Source organism: Lactuca virosa, chromosome 5 (genome assembly GCF_052849685.1).
Source record: "Lactuca virosa cultivar CGN04683 chromosome 5, Lactuca_virosa_CGN04683_v6, whole genome shotgun sequence".
Taxonomy (NCBI): Eukaryota; Viridiplantae; Streptophyta; class Magnoliopsida; order Asterales; family Asteraceae; genus Lactuca; species Lactuca virosa.
Genome location: NC_136430.1, coordinates 172,608,416 through 172,622,810, shown reverse-complemented (window position 1 = coordinate 172,622,810; position 14,395 = coordinate 172,608,416). Strand labels below are relative to the sequence as shown.

Below are 14,395 nucleotides of genomic sequence, written 5' to 3'. Positions count from 1 at the left end.
ACTTTGGGTTTTGACATGGGATGTTATTATAAATGTTTTTATACTGTTGGTTTTATAATAACTCGTTTAAAAATGAAATTTTTGGTCATGAATTTTGGGATGTTACAGCCAATGTGGTCATCAGTGCCTTGAGTCGCAAGGCAGTTAGTACTCCTATTTGTGGCCTATGTTTGAGGATGACCATCATTTCAGCACTTATGGAGATGATAAGGGAGGCATAAATCGAGGGGATCAAGAAGGAGAAGTGGAAGGAAGAGAATATCAGTGATCAGATTGCTACCTTTATCACCATCAGTCGGGGGTTATTGACTCAATGTGGACGGTTTTGGTTCTAGTTTCCGGTGGGGTTCATTAGTCGTTAGTCGCTGTTAAAAGGCTTAGGGGGTGTTTGGGATTATTTTTTAAGATTAAAAGGCTTTTTTGTAAAAAGACTTTTTTATCGGTGACTTTTTTCAAAAGAAAATTTTTTTAAATGTGTTTGTATTTGATTTTAGGATAAAAGCTAACTTTTCAGTTAAAAAGTCTCAAAAGTTACAAAAATATAGAATTTGTGACTTTTGAAAACCCAACTTTTCCATCTATATAAAAAAAAATTTAATAATATTTTTCATTTTTTGTTCCTTTTTTACCTAAAAAAAAAAAAGGTTAGAAATCAAAAGTTGTTTTAAAACCAATACAACGTCTAAAAAAAATTAGGAATGGACGTAGAATCTTTTACGAATTGAATTTACTTTTCTCATACTTTATCTTGCTGTTTTCCTATATTACTTTGACAGATTCTTCGATTTGGTGATTCTTTGTGCTTCTAATCCTTTTTCTTCCTCTTTTTCGATTCTTTGTTCTCGAACTGATTGTTAAACCATAATTTGCCATGGGTTAACATCTCTTTTTTGAGAATCGTAGAAAGAAAGAGAGAACAAAGTTGATATCTTTATTCCCTCAGTCGAAGAGTACTACTGTTCTTGTTCTTGAACCAGTGATCGATTACATTGTTACAATTAAGTAATTAACCCATAAACTATAATCTGCCAAAAAGTTTTGATTTTGATATGGGTGGGTGTTTTTCATCAAACCAAGAAATGAAGCAATTGCCAAAGAATGATTATTGGAAAAAGTGTTCATACCCTCATCATCCCAGCATACTTATTTCTGGTAACAAACACTTTTTCTCTTGTTAGTGTCTTTTTTTAGTTATAAGCATCCTCAATTTTTCAATGATGATGATTTTGATTGGTTCTCTGATTTTTTATATTGAGTATTTACAACTTACAAGATTTTGAATCCTTTGTATGTACAATTTGGGCATCAAACCTGCTACTTCTTGTTGTTAGCCTTATGAAAATGGCTAATTGTTTATGGGGATTTAGTTTCTTTTCAATCAAGCCACTGTACTACCATTTTGATATCAGATAGCACAAATATTACGTTGCTAAATCGATAAAATTGTTAAAATCCGTTATGATTTTCTGTATTTGCGCTTGTTTATATGGGCTTGCGTGGATGTTGGGGTTTTAAATGACATAGTTGTCAAAACTGACACCTTTTCTTAGCTTTGTGTAGATGAATTTAAATTTGGTGATAATCTGGATCATAAGGGCATAACAGTCACAAAAGATAGACAAACAGCACATGGTGTTGTACAATTTAGTTTTCGTGAGCTTGCTACTGCAACTAAGAATTTTTGTATAGAGAGTTTTATGGGAGAAGGTGATTTCGGGTGTGTTTACAAAGGTCGTTTGGAAAGAAGCGGACAGGTAATTACACTCAAAGATCTCAAGTTCATTATATCATTCAATATAAATCACATAAAACAGAATCTTATACAAGAATTTGATCGTGTAAGTATTATTATTTAGCAATTTTTAAGTTTTTAAGTGTAAAAACCATAATACTTACACGATCTTATATCATAATACTTACACGATCAAATCCTTGTATAAGATCTATATATTTCTAACACAATAAACATAAATTGACTGTATAATTTGCCAAAATCGTAATCTACAGAATGTTTTTTTTTTTTCTTTTTTTTTTCACAAAGGTTTCGAGATGAATTTGTTTGTAGGTGGTTTCAGTGCAGCATCGTCATCGAAACTGTGATCAAGGAATCATAGAGTTTTTTAAAGAGGTTATTAAGCTTAGCCTTTTTCGTCATACAAATCTTGTAAACTTGATTGGTTATTGTGCACATGGAGACCACCTTCTCCTTGTTCACGAGTTTGTGCCTTTGGGATCACTCAAAGATCATTTACATGGTGAGCCTTTTGAACCCTACCTTCACTTAACCATTAAGAGGTTGAAATCATTCAGCAGTTTTTTCAAACATCTCCTAAATCAATTAAGTCAAAAAGAAATAACACCTTACAAATGTGTATTTGCAGATCTTTTGCCAGATCAAAAACCATTAGATTGGAACACAAGGATGAAGATTGCAGTTGGTGTAGCCAAGGGTTTGGAATATCTTCACAAAACATCAAACCCTCCTGTTGTATACAGAGACCTAAAACCATCTAACATTGTTCTTGATGAAGGATACCACCCAAAATTGTCAAATTTTAAGCTTGGAAAACACACTCCATTTGACAATATAACCTCCTGCCCTTCTTTTAGGGTAGATGGCACATATACCCATTGTGCCCCTGAAGGTCCAATAATCTTTGATTCAGATGTGTATAGTTTTGGACTCACTTTTCTTGAACTCATCACTGGTCGAAAAGCCATTGACTACGCCAGACCTTATGAAGAACAGTGTCTTGTTTATTGGGTAAGTCCATGTCCATGTTTCTTTTTTTTTCCGTTGAGTAGTATTTTAAGAGGGATTTGAGAGAATGAAAGCTAGGAAAAATAAAGAAGGGAAAATTTGTAAATAGTTAGTACTTAATTGGAAAAAGCTATTTCTTTGACTTTCTTAATGCTTTTTGCATTTAGTAAAAATGATACACTCGGTGGGATTCATATTCTTGACATTGGAGAGGTCAAGGTCTTTCCCAAAGTGAATACTCACTGAATACGCTCCAAGATAATGACCGACTCACCCCAAACTTCTATTTATGTTACCTAATTAGGAGAATTACCAAATTGCCCCTCACTTTCTTTTATTACATACGTGCTACTTAATTTCCGTTTAAGCTCATGATGAACACCATCTTGTTTATTGGGTTTATTGGGTAAGGCCCTATTTCTTTTTTTCTGGGGGATAAAATGTTGTTTGGATAAATAATGTGTAAAAGATATTTTAGAAAATGGAAGGAAAAAATAAACAAGGGTAAAGTTGTAATTTTTTTGGACTGAATGGAGAAAGCTTCATTTTCATGACTTTCTATGTTAGGTTGTTCTTTTCGTATTAAGTCAAAAGGAAAGACACATAAAGTTTCTGCAAAAAACCATGACGTGATTAAGTCCATTAAGACAAAAAGAAATAGTCATGGTGTGTTCCATTTGTTTAAATTGTTGATATGTAACATCATAGTTGATGATCATAAAGGACAATTTCCATTTATTGACATTTTTAGACCTGACTAGACAAATTTTCTAGGACTATTTTCAATAATGAGAATGGGCATTCTTGTCTTTTGTCTTTTGCACAAGCAAAAAGATCGAAAGCGAGTCTTTGTCCCATCATTTTGGATGGGATGATAAAAATCGCAATTTTTGTCCTATTACATGTCAAACACAGTATAAGGTTGTCATGTCATATCAGTGTTTTTGGATTTGAATTTATGGTACAATTTGTAGGCATGGCCACTTTTGAAGGATAGGAAAAAGTACCCGGAAATGGCGGATCCATTGTTGGAAGGGCGATATCCACATGAAAGACTTAAAGAAGCGCTTGTTGTTGCAGCAATGTGTATTCAGGAAGGGATTGCTGCAAGGCCTGACATTCGTTCTGTTGTGGCTGCTTTAACATATCTAGCTTCATCAACTTACGACCCTAATGCCTAAATGTCAAAACAGAAACAAAGATTGTGGGTTGTGGGTTGTGGGTTTGACTTAATGTACTTAACAGGGCATGTAAGGTTGTAAGCTATATATTTTTTTGACTTAATGGAGAACAAAACGAATTATTACGGAAAGTTAGGAAAATGTAAAGCGGTATTGAAGGGGTGAATTCTTAATTCTTTAATATTATGACATGTTGTGTTTCTTTATTTGATCATATGGTTAACTGATTAGAACATGTAACAGAGCCAAAGTTTAAAAACCGACAATACCCTTCTCCACAAAATAATAATAATAAATAGCCGCATACAATTGCTGAAATCAAAAAATTAGAGAAATTTGGTTCACTAATGTTTGGTAACGAAATTGAACTTTTAAGAGAAATTGGAATCTAAAAAAATATTGAATATGTAATGTGTTTGGTTGACAAGTAATGGTTTACAAGTTTATTAAAGCAATTGGAATGTAAAATTTACAAAAAGACTAAACTGCTCTTTATAGACATTATTATTCTTATTTTATAAAAATAACTAGTAATCACCATGTACCAAAAAAAAATTATCTATAATTCTTTTATAAATAAAAAGTTTTAATAAAATTAAATTGCTTAAGTAAATAACACAAACAAAAGGATTATGACAATTGTTCATTATTTAAAAACCAAATTCTATAAAATTTATTTTTAACTTATTTCATTAGAAAAAGTTTCTTATATTTTAGCCACTAAAAGTTTGTTTTTATTAAAAAAATGTTTTATTTAAAAAACCACCGGGGATATAGTTTTATGTAGTTTCCAGGATTAGTCTGGTTTTTTTTATAGTAGATAAGGTATAGAATTTACATTCTTTGGGTTTATCTTAAAGAAATTTAATTCGATACAAATCCATTCCAATTGATTTTTCAAACACACTTTTCGTTGGAATTGTTTTTTTTTCCAATTACTTCCAACTTCTATAGAATCTTTAGGTACAATCTTAAGGCTAATTTTTGTTGAAATTGTATAGACAGTAACATCAACTTCAAAATTGACAAAAGAAAGAAATAAAAGAGGGAGGGGATAGGTTATCATATGATGATTAGAGATAGTTGGTTGATATAGAAGTCAAACATCCAGAAACACTATTTGGAATTCAGACACATAACTAAGAGAATAGAGACAAATGGCAATGGCTATTATAAATGCCGATTCATATACATACAGTCATTCTACTATTACTATTACGACTACATCAATGCCTCCAATGTCTCAAAAATCAAAATATTAGTAAGCACCTCACTTTCATTTGCCCTTCTTTCCCTGCAAAATCACCATTCACTACACATCAAATTTTATAAGAAACTGTGTTTTTATTTGCATTTTAGCAAGTATGATAAAAAAAAAAAAAAAAAAAAAACATTTTTTGTGTGTATAGGTAGTTTAGGGGCAATACCGAGTTAACATAGTCATCCATTGATGATTGCTTTCGCTTCTTTATAGTAGAAGGTGGACTCTCTGTTTGCCTTGCTATGGCCCGCTTTGATGGAGTTGAGTTCTATAAATTAATCAAAGTTCCACAACTTATCAATTTAAAAAATAGTAGGCAACAAAATAAAAGATTAAAAACACAACAAATGTCATTTCTTTTTAACTTAATTAAATAAAAGTATTTATGTATTCATGTTCCTTCTTAACTTGCTATAAAACAAACTACTTAATAGAAAAGGTCTGGAAAAAAAGTTTTCCTATTATGCCCTCACCTACAAATTTATTCATTTTTCTCAAATATGTTTAGAATAAAATACATTTTTGGTTATTGTTCCAGTAAAAACTTATGGAGTTGATTACAACTTTGGTCCTCAAGTTTAGCTTACTTTTTCAGTTTTGATCCTAAAAAGTCATTTTCTTGGAAACAAAAAAAAAAAAAAAAACAAATTTGCAAAAGAAAACTTTCTGAGACCAAAATTGCAAAAATCAGCTACACCTAGGGACCAAAAACGTAATTTACTTGCATTTTTATAATTTGGGAACAAAATTGCAAAACTCAGTTATATACTCGGGGACTAAAAAGTCATTTGGAACAGGGACGAAAAACATTACAAGGATATCAATTATCAAACAAGGAAAAAAAAACAGGTATATTGATTCGGGGACCAAAAATGTAATTTAACATTTGTTAAAGATGTCAAACCTTGGAAAGTTTTTTTTCTTTACGAGCCTGTCTCTCTCTCTCATCATACTCTTGATTTTCCCTCTCCACCAATCGAATGAGAGTATCACATCTCCTTGCAAGCTCTTGAGTTGTTCTTGACTTAACAAACCAATCAAATCTGAACAAAGGTGATGTTCTAAATGCAGCCTTCAACTCGTCCCAGTTTCCATACCCAAGTTTGTGAACCATGCAAATCTGTAAAAATTCAAAATTTGTTGAGATTAATAACCAACATAGCAATCTACTTTTGTTTGTGTATTATAAAATATAAATGGCATCCTAGTGTTTTTTCTTACCATGAATCGATCACATTCTTCATTGTAGAGCTTGCCTTTGTTCTGACCGTATTGGATTTTGAGCTCCAGCCATGGGTTTTTGTAACGGTCTAATTTCTTTCCGATTGCTTTCATTATTTCATCTTTACGAGAAATTCTAGCCTCCCCTCTTTCAATATTCTTAATAATTCGATCATAATCTGTTAAAAACAATATCATGCCATTATATTATTAGCCATTTAATAGCTAGTGAAATAACTCAAATATTAATATATGAAGTAGCATCCTACTACAACATTGTAGCATCTAACCCATTATTTGATTACCCTTTGATAAGTTAGGACAATGGTAACTGTTTAGAATTTTGTTAAATTTCATCAAAAAAAAAACAATTACTGAAATAAATCAAAATTTTCCAAATTCAATAAGCAGGCAAGCGTTATAGAGAGAGAGAGAGAGAGAGTGTGTGTGTGGCATTTACCATTCAGTTCCTTGTATCTTTCTTTGAACACTGCAGCATATCTTTCAACTTCCTCTTCTGATTTGCCTTCCATTTCAGAAGCAATACTACCCACATCACTCCTACCATACTTCTCACAAGCCCTGATAAAAGTATTGAAATCTCTCCTACTCCATGTCGAGAATCCCTGGGATCAACAGTAATAATATTAATAAGTATAATAATCATAATATGGAACAGTGGAAAATATAAAAATCAAGGCATACTTCTTCCAGTAGTTTCTCTTTTTCTTCTTGCTCTTCAGCAGTCAAAGGATCTCCCACCTCTACTGAATTAACATAATTAATATTCTTTTAATAAAGTAGTGAAAATAAAACAAACACAGAAGATTAGCTTCTCTTGTACCTTCTGGCTCATCAACTTCTATGGAGTCTTTCACTTGATTCTTCTGCTGTGCCTGCTAAAATTTCAAGAAACAAAAAAAGTGAATCAAGGGCGAGTAGAAAAGACATAAATGTCCTTCTCATCTTCATCAGCAAAATTTGTATCGTCTTTGGCATGCATGCATTGGACTTTGTAAATAGGACAAAATTGCAAGTTTTCCATTCAAAAAAGATGAAAACAGGTAATGCAGGACTTGATCTTTAATTCTCATCTGTGCAAAACCCTTCTCATGTTGACAAAGCAGTCTAATGAAAGATATACAAGAGTTCAAGGGGTAAAGTCAATACCACCATGAGATACCGCACTTCTTTCTCATAGAGCTCACTTAGCCTCTGAGTGTTAAAGAACTGGAAGTCATGCCTGCATTAAACAGATTTTTGAAATGATTGTTAAGTTCCAAAACAAATCCTATAAAAAAAATGTTAGATCCAAGAAACAGCAACAAACTTTCATTATTTGTTCATTAAGGAATCATAATTTCACTTCTCATTACAGCCTTAGACTTTATAAAACCTACCCATTATAGAAATGTCATCCAAATACAAAACAATTTTTGAAAGTACAATGTCCAAATAAGCACAAACTAAAAGTAAAAGGCTATACTTGGGTAGATTTTTCATAGAACAATGGCTTAAAAAAACTCTGAAAGTTCAAGATTGTAACAGAAAAAAAAAACCTAAGTAAGATGTAAAGAACTTACAACTGTGGCATGCGAGGAATCCTAGGCTCCTTTGGCCTTGCAGGACCACTTTGGCGCATTGTTTGTTTGAAGTATTCTGATTCTGAGTAGCTGAAAAGAATAACAACAATATTCAGCAACAGATAGATTACATGATCATTAATTATAATAAATCAGAAGTCAAAAAAATCATAATTACTTGCGCTTCCGCTCTCTTTTTGGAGGCTCAACCCAATTATCACTCACAATCTTCTTAAAGTCAACCTTGTTCTCATCCTTCATAAATTAAAATACAAATAAGTTATGATAAGAAAGCCACACAGTAATAAAAGATAATCACAAAAGAAGTAAACAATGGAATACCTTGTCATCATCAAAATCATACAAATCAGCAGCTGCATATGAAATCAGTTAAAAACTTAGTAAAGTAAAGTGAGTAATAATGAAGGAAGATGCATAATTATTAAATGTACATACTGTCGTCCATTTTGAACTTGATTGCATCTTCTGTGAACTTTTTCATCTTGGCATCAAGTTCAGCAGTTGCCTCTTCTCCCTTAGCAATGATTCTGTCAATATCTTCATCTGTGATTGTGCTATCCTTTGAACTGAATACCATTTCAGCACCAAACCTAACCATTTGTAGCAGCTCATCTTTGTTTACAGCTGCCAAAAAAGAGAAATGTAAAACACCCACATGATATGAGAAGGAGAATTTGTTTGGAAGAATGTTTTTTTAGATGAAATGCTTACTCTTTTGCTCTGCTAAACGTCCTTGTTGAATAACCAAAGCATCAAGTGCAAGCTTTTTATAAGCTCTTTCAATGACTTTCTCCTCTATAGTGTACTGTTTATAGTCGATTAAAATTAGCAAACAATCATTTCAGCTATTAATCAAATGGAAAGGAAAGAAGCTAAAGGAACCTCAGTGCAAAATCGGAACACTTGAACTTCTTTCTTCTGCCCAATTCTATGAGCACGATCCTGAGCTTGCAAATCCACTTGTGGATTCCTGCAAAATTAAATTTATATTCAATTAAACAAAACCACCAATTTTTTTATAAAGAAAAAACCATGTCTTACTTACCAGTCACTGTCATACAAAATGACAATATCTGCAGTGGCAAGATTGATACCAAGGCCTCCAGCTCTTGTTGATAATAAAAACACAAACTTTTCACTTCCTGGCTTATTAAAAGCATCAATGGAAGCATCACGATCTTCACCACCAGTATTTCCATCAATACGACAGTATAAATATCCACGAAACATCAAGTAATCTTCTAGAATGTCCAGCAGCCTTGTCATCTATTATAGTACACCACAAATTCTATTAATATAGTAACAAATATACTTGACTAAACCAATACTTTCATGCTGCATAAGAAATATAAATGTTAAAAGTATGAACCTGTGAGAAGATCAACACCCTTGAATCACGTTCCTTCAATTTTGGAAGCAACTTGTCTAGAAGCACCATTTTTCCTGTGATTATAACACCAAATACATATGGTGAGCATCAGGTATAGTATAATAAGACTCTTCAATTTTACCAAAAGGGTTATATGCAAGTGATTCCATTTCTTCAAAATACAGCATAAAAATTATAATACTTGATCATATCCAAACTAGGAGGGACCATTTTAGATACAGGAAAGAAGTTGAGGGGTTCACCTGCATTTGTTACAAGATGGTCACCAGTAGTATAAGGAGGACCAGGTTCAGCTCCTTGAAACAGATATGGATGGTTGCAGCATTTTCTGAGCTGCATTGCAATATTCAACAGGCGCTTTCTCTCACCTCCAGCATTCACAACCTCAAGATCTTTCTGCAGTAAGGCCTTGTAATACTGTTTTTGCATTTGAGACATTCCAACCTTGAGAATGGTTTCTTTTTTAGGAGGTAAACCTTTCTCAACATCTGACTTCAATCTTCTTAGAAGAAAAGGTCTTAGCACCTAAACACAGAGATAGCAGAAAATTAATAAGACACATTAAAGAATGATAATATTGAAAACTTGATGCAATAAACAGCAATGCACTTTCAACTATTTGTCTATTATAGCAGCTTACTAACATTTTATATATATTCATAGCAATGTATTTTCATTTTCTTTTTCTTATTATCGCATTGTACATATAAATAAATGTGCTTTCAAGCTTTTTTTTCTTATCAAGCACCAACATACCTTGTGAAGCTGTTGAACAACCTCTTCCTGATCATTTTCACCAGAAATTTGAAACCACTCATCAAAGGTTTCAGCAGAACTAAAAATCTCAGGTAGCAAAAAGTTCAGCAGTGCCCAAAGCTCATGAAGGTTGTTCTGTGTAAACATCCCAAAAATCATTGATCAACATAAAAATCCAAACATACAGAAGTAAGGAAAATGCAAAAGCTTTAAACCTGAAGTGGTGTGCCAGTGATAAGGAGACGATAATTGGTATTGTAAATCCTCATGGTCTTTGAAAGAAGAGAATTCTCATTCTTAATTCTATGAGCTTCATCAATTATGATATAACGCCAGCTAAATCGACGTAAGGTAGTCTTCTCTTTAATAGCCATTTCAAAACTGGTGACACATACATCAAACTTTCCAGCAACAAGTAGCTCTTCACGTATGTATTTCTGTAAACATCAGGAGTTATTAAGTTTGCAAGTTTATAAAAACTAGTTTTAAAATAACTAAAATCAAAATTTAAAAGCATACCCTTTCGTCTGGATTACCAAGAAACTTTACAGCACGCAATATTGGGCAAAACCGTTTAATTTCATTCATCCAGTTACCAAGTGTAGACTTAGGAGCCACAACCATGTGGGGTCCAGTTATTCCTCTAAATTCATGCAAATAACCAAGTAACGAGATGGTTTGTAGAGTTTTTCCAAGTCCCTGAAATAACAATAAAAAAGCATATTCGTTAATCATTATCAAGTGAGTTGAGTGAATTTTGAAGTGATGATAAGGATAAAGATCATTAACATACCATCTCATCTGCAAGAATTCCATTTATACCATTCTCATATAGTCTTATCATCCAATTTAACCCAGCAAGTTGATAATCTCTCATCTTCCCTGTTATGCCTGTTAAAATTTTAACATTACCCAAAGTCAAAATTCAGAAACCACTTCAAAGTCAAAAGTTTTCTCAATTTGCTTTGTTAAGTTTTCTCAATTTGCTTTCAAGACAATGTAACAAATCATACCCAGTAATCTAAACAAAGTAGAAAAAGAGTGGTTATTGAATTGTTTCACAGATTCAATCTTAAATCTAATGACACCAGTCAGAAGAGGAAAAAAGGGGGAATCTTACAAGAGGGCTGCACCAACAAACGTGTATGTCCTGCTCCAGCTTCTTCCTCTTTGAGATATTCTTCATCCTCTTCTTCTTCAGTCAACTTTGAAGCATGACGACCCCTAAGAACAAAAAAGAGCAAATAAATAAACATCAAATATGCTTCATGAATGTTAATTATGAGGTTTCAAAATTACCAAATCGGTAAAGTTCTTACCTTTCCTTTCCCTTTCCCTTTTTCTGAGAAGCAGATGCATCACTTTTGGCAAAATGAGCAAATAGTTCTGTTTGCTGCAGTAAGAACTTCAATCTTCCCTTTCCCTTGCTATTCTGTCATAGTTCAATAACAATAACGATACCATCTTAATTGATTTTAATGAACATAAAAGAAAAGGTATAAATTTGGCAGTATGTTTTTCTGTATCACGCACCATGTCAGCCTCAACAGTAGCATTTTGTTGATCAAGTATGTCTTGTATCTTTTGTCTCTTCAACCTTTGCATCTCTTTTAACCTTGCCTTTTCACGATGACTAATTTCATTGTTGGCCTCATCATTGCCATCCTGCAAGTAATGTTAAAATCATGTTATATAAACTCATAGAAACAACACTGATTCATCACATTATACCTTTAGTTTCATACATCCTTTGAAAAGAGCTACTTAGAATCATAACAATTGCATGAATACAGTAAGGCTGGATGAATTATACATACAAATCCCGACTATCATTATGTATAACTTGATTCCATCAAGCATATTAAAGCAATAAAATCAAACCAAATCGCTAGTACAGCTTCCTAAAAAGTTTATAATTAGTGTATTGTGATTCAGCCCTAGTTGAGACGTTTGGATTCATTTTATCACCAGCAAATTAATCTTTATAGTTTGTTGCGGATATTAATATAGTTTTTTATATATTTCAAGTTGCGTTCTCTTGCAAATTGCAATTTTTATTTCCAATCATCTTCCAGTCCAGCCTGCTGTTGTTCAGTTCACTGCTGCCGGCATTCAAATGGCAAGAAGAAGTTATCAAAAAATGTCAAGCTCCACATATCAAAAAAAAACCATCATTTTAAACAAAAACGCCAATAACAAAAAATCAAAATATACGGTGAGAGGCTAAGCATACTGAAAAAAATTATTGGAATACGGCATCTGGAAGCAAGACTATCGACAAATCAGTATGCTCTCTTTTTCGAAGAAAATGCATGAATAAGCAGCAGCTACAGATAAAAAACGAACCAAAACCCTAAATACCACACTCCCTAACACACCAGAGGATCATACTAAAAGCAAACAAATCCCGCAGCACAAAACCCTAAGCCAGGCAAATCGCACCAAAATGTATCATAAAACACCAAAAAATGTTTCATATCCCAAACATGCATAATCAAACGTAACCAAAGCGGCAAAAATCATTCTAAAAGCACAATATCCAAAAAAACAAACCTCGTCTTCTTCCTCATCGTCTTGCTCCTCAACGGTGGCGTCAACCGCGGGTGTGGCGTTTTCATCTTCATCAGAATCAACAGGTCGTGCAACGGCTTCCAGTTCCTCCTCATCTTCTTCTTCCTGGTCATTGACCTGCTCCTCCTCTGATGAATTAGACAGAGATTCCTCCGTGGAGTCCTTCGATTTGGAGCGTCTTGTCATGGAGATCTTCGAGGGTTTTCCTTCTCAGTTGTGTAAATCTGGTGGGAGGTAGAAAGAAAAAAAGGGGCAAATGGCCGACTTAATGAGTTGCGAAGAGAGAGAAAACACAAAAGATGGGCATTTCTGGGATATTGATATTTATAGACCCAATTTTTGCTTATTTGGAGTGTGGGAAAATTCCCGCCGGTTGAACATGTAATTGGCTTCTTTCCCGCTTTTCATGAGTGGGATATTGTGATGTAAAATTGTAAATTGTGAGAAATGGGTCGGGGTTTTTTTAGGGTGAATATGTGGGAAACGGGTCGGATTTGATTATATTTGTTAAGGTTGGGTAGAATAATTTAATTCACGAAATTGAATTGTTTGTAAAAGTGTGATTTGGTATTTATTTTAGAAGAAAAATCAACATTTCAAGATCATTTTGTTTTTTTTTCCAATTCTATGAGAATCTTTAGTATATTAGTTAGTTAAAACATAGAGCTAAATTAGTTAGGCAAAACTGGGTTTTTTTGTCCAAATCCCGATTTTTTGGATTGGTTGTCCTTTCGAGCTAGCTTCGTTGCATGTTTGGTCTCTCCGAATATTAAAATGATTGTAATACCCTTGGGGTATTTATTTTTCAGTTTTTTCTTTCATTTTTTAAAATCTAATACTCTCTCTCTCTCTCTCTCTCTCTCTCTCTCTCTCTCTCTCTCTCTCTCTCTCTCTCTCTCTCTCTCTCTCTCTCTCTCTCTCTCTCTCTCTGTGTGTGTGTGTGTGTGTGTGTGTGTGTGTTTGATAAACACTCGAGACCTGAAGAACATCTTCTCAAAAACATATTCTCAATAACATCTTTTGGGTTTGTTCTTCAAAACACATACCCCATAACCATCGACTCTAATCACCGTCCATCACCACCACCGTCTGCCACCTCCATCTCCACCTAGATTTTTCTGCCACTCAAGAACATCCCTCTTTGTCACCAAATCTGAAGCATCTCTCTTTCATTGGCGTCGTCAGCTACCCAAAGCACCTTCACCGTCGTCGATCAGAAAACCCAAAATCTTTGTTGTCGATCTGAAAAACCTCAAGAAACAATTCAACTTCTCATTCCCATATTCTTCAACTCACACTCTCACCACCAAAATTAGACCTTCAATTGTTAGTTACCATCGCACACCTGCAACATACATCAGATTAGGGAGAGTTTTTGGTGAGATGAGAAAAAAAATCGCTCACACGCCATGTTTCCATCTCCGACCCCCATCTAGAAATTTACACCAAATTTCGATCAAGCCTTATGTAAATTACCGAAAAACGGTGAAAACCCTTCTCAGACACTCATGACCGTGTTCAAAGAAACTTGAGTCAGAGATTAAAGAAACTTGTTCTTGGTTTTCGATACTGATTTAGAGTTTTTGAAGCAAACTCGTTGAGTTTATGTTGAGGTTCATATGGTCTTAAGCATTTTTTCTCATTGTTTAT

The 14,395-nt window shown here is 33.6% G+C and overlaps 2 protein-coding genes across 5 annotated transcripts; one reads left to right on the top strand and one right to left on the bottom strand.

Annotated features, from left to right (window-relative positions):
* Positions 1–753: 753 nt before the first annotated feature.
* Positions 754–4,148, top strand: LOC145116061 (serine/threonine-protein kinase PBL27-like). The gene is made up of 5 exons (XM_079052426.1): positions 754–1,152; positions 1,561–1,754; positions 2,066–2,255; positions 2,382–2,764; positions 3,736–4,148. The coding sequence occupies exons 1-5, from the start codon at positions 1,050–1,052 to the stop codon at positions 3,940–3,942; spliced, it is 1,077 nt and encodes a 358-aa protein (XP_078908552.1). The 5' UTR covers positions 754–1,049; the 3' UTR covers positions 3,943–4,148.
* Positions 4,149–5,009: 861 nt separating this feature from the next.
* On the bottom strand, positions 5,010–13,051 carry LOC145116924 (ISWI chromatin-remodeling complex ATPase CHR11-like). Of its 4 annotated transcripts, none has more exons than XM_079053219.1 (25): positions 12,728–13,051; positions 11,708–11,839; positions 11,494–11,606; positions 11,295–11,398; positions 10,968–11,065; positions 10,694–10,873; positions 10,390–10,611; positions 10,175–10,309; positions 9,661–9,943; positions 9,398–9,471; positions 9,074–9,294; positions 8,911–8,998; positions 8,740–8,833; positions 8,464–8,652; positions 8,350–8,381; positions 8,186–8,262; positions 8,008–8,097; positions 7,595–7,667; positions 7,269–7,323; positions 7,130–7,191; positions 6,885–7,050; positions 6,425–6,603; positions 6,108–6,323; positions 5,370–5,471; positions 5,010–5,236 (listed from the first exon to the last, which is right to left on the bottom strand). In XM_079053219.1, exons 1-25 carry the CDS (start codon positions 12,929–12,931, stop codon positions 5,219–5,221), a joined length of 3,207 nt encoding a protein of 1,068 aa, XP_078909345.1. In that variant the 5' UTR covers positions 12,932–13,051; the 3' UTR covers positions 5,010–5,218. The 4 variants fall into 4 exon arrangements, with proteins under 4 accessions (XP_078909345.1, XP_078909346.1, XP_078909347.1 ...); XM_079053220.1 differs by having other exon boundaries at positions 7,130–7,188; XM_079053221.1 differs by having other exon boundaries at positions 7,269–7,320.
* Between the last annotated feature and the right edge of the window lie 1,344 nt (positions 13,052–14,395).

Coding starts and splice junctions, on each gene's coding strand:
- LOC145116061 (XM_079052426.1), top strand. CDS start 1,050: ATGGGTGGGTGTTTTTCATCAAACCAAGAAATGAAGCAATTGCCAAAG. Junction 1,153..1,560: donor TCCCAGCATACTTATTTCTG/GTAACAAACACT, acceptor AGCTTTGTGTAG/ATGAATTTAAATTTGGTGAT. Junction 2,765..3,735: donor AACAGTGTCTTGTTTATTGG/GTAAGTCCATGT, acceptor TACAATTTGTAG/GCATGGCCACTTTTGAAGGA.
- LOC145116924 (XM_079053219.1), bottom strand. CDS start 12,931: ATGACAAGACGCTCCAAATCGAAGGACTCCACGGAGGAATCTCTGTCT. Junction 11,607..11,707: donor CTACTGTTGAGGCTGACATG/GTGCGTGATACA, acceptor GAACTATGACAG/AATAGCAAGGGAAAGGGAAG. Junction 8,098..8,185: donor AAAAGAGAGCGGAAGCGCAA/GTAATTATGATT, acceptor TATTCTTTTCAG/CTACTCAGAATCAGAATACT.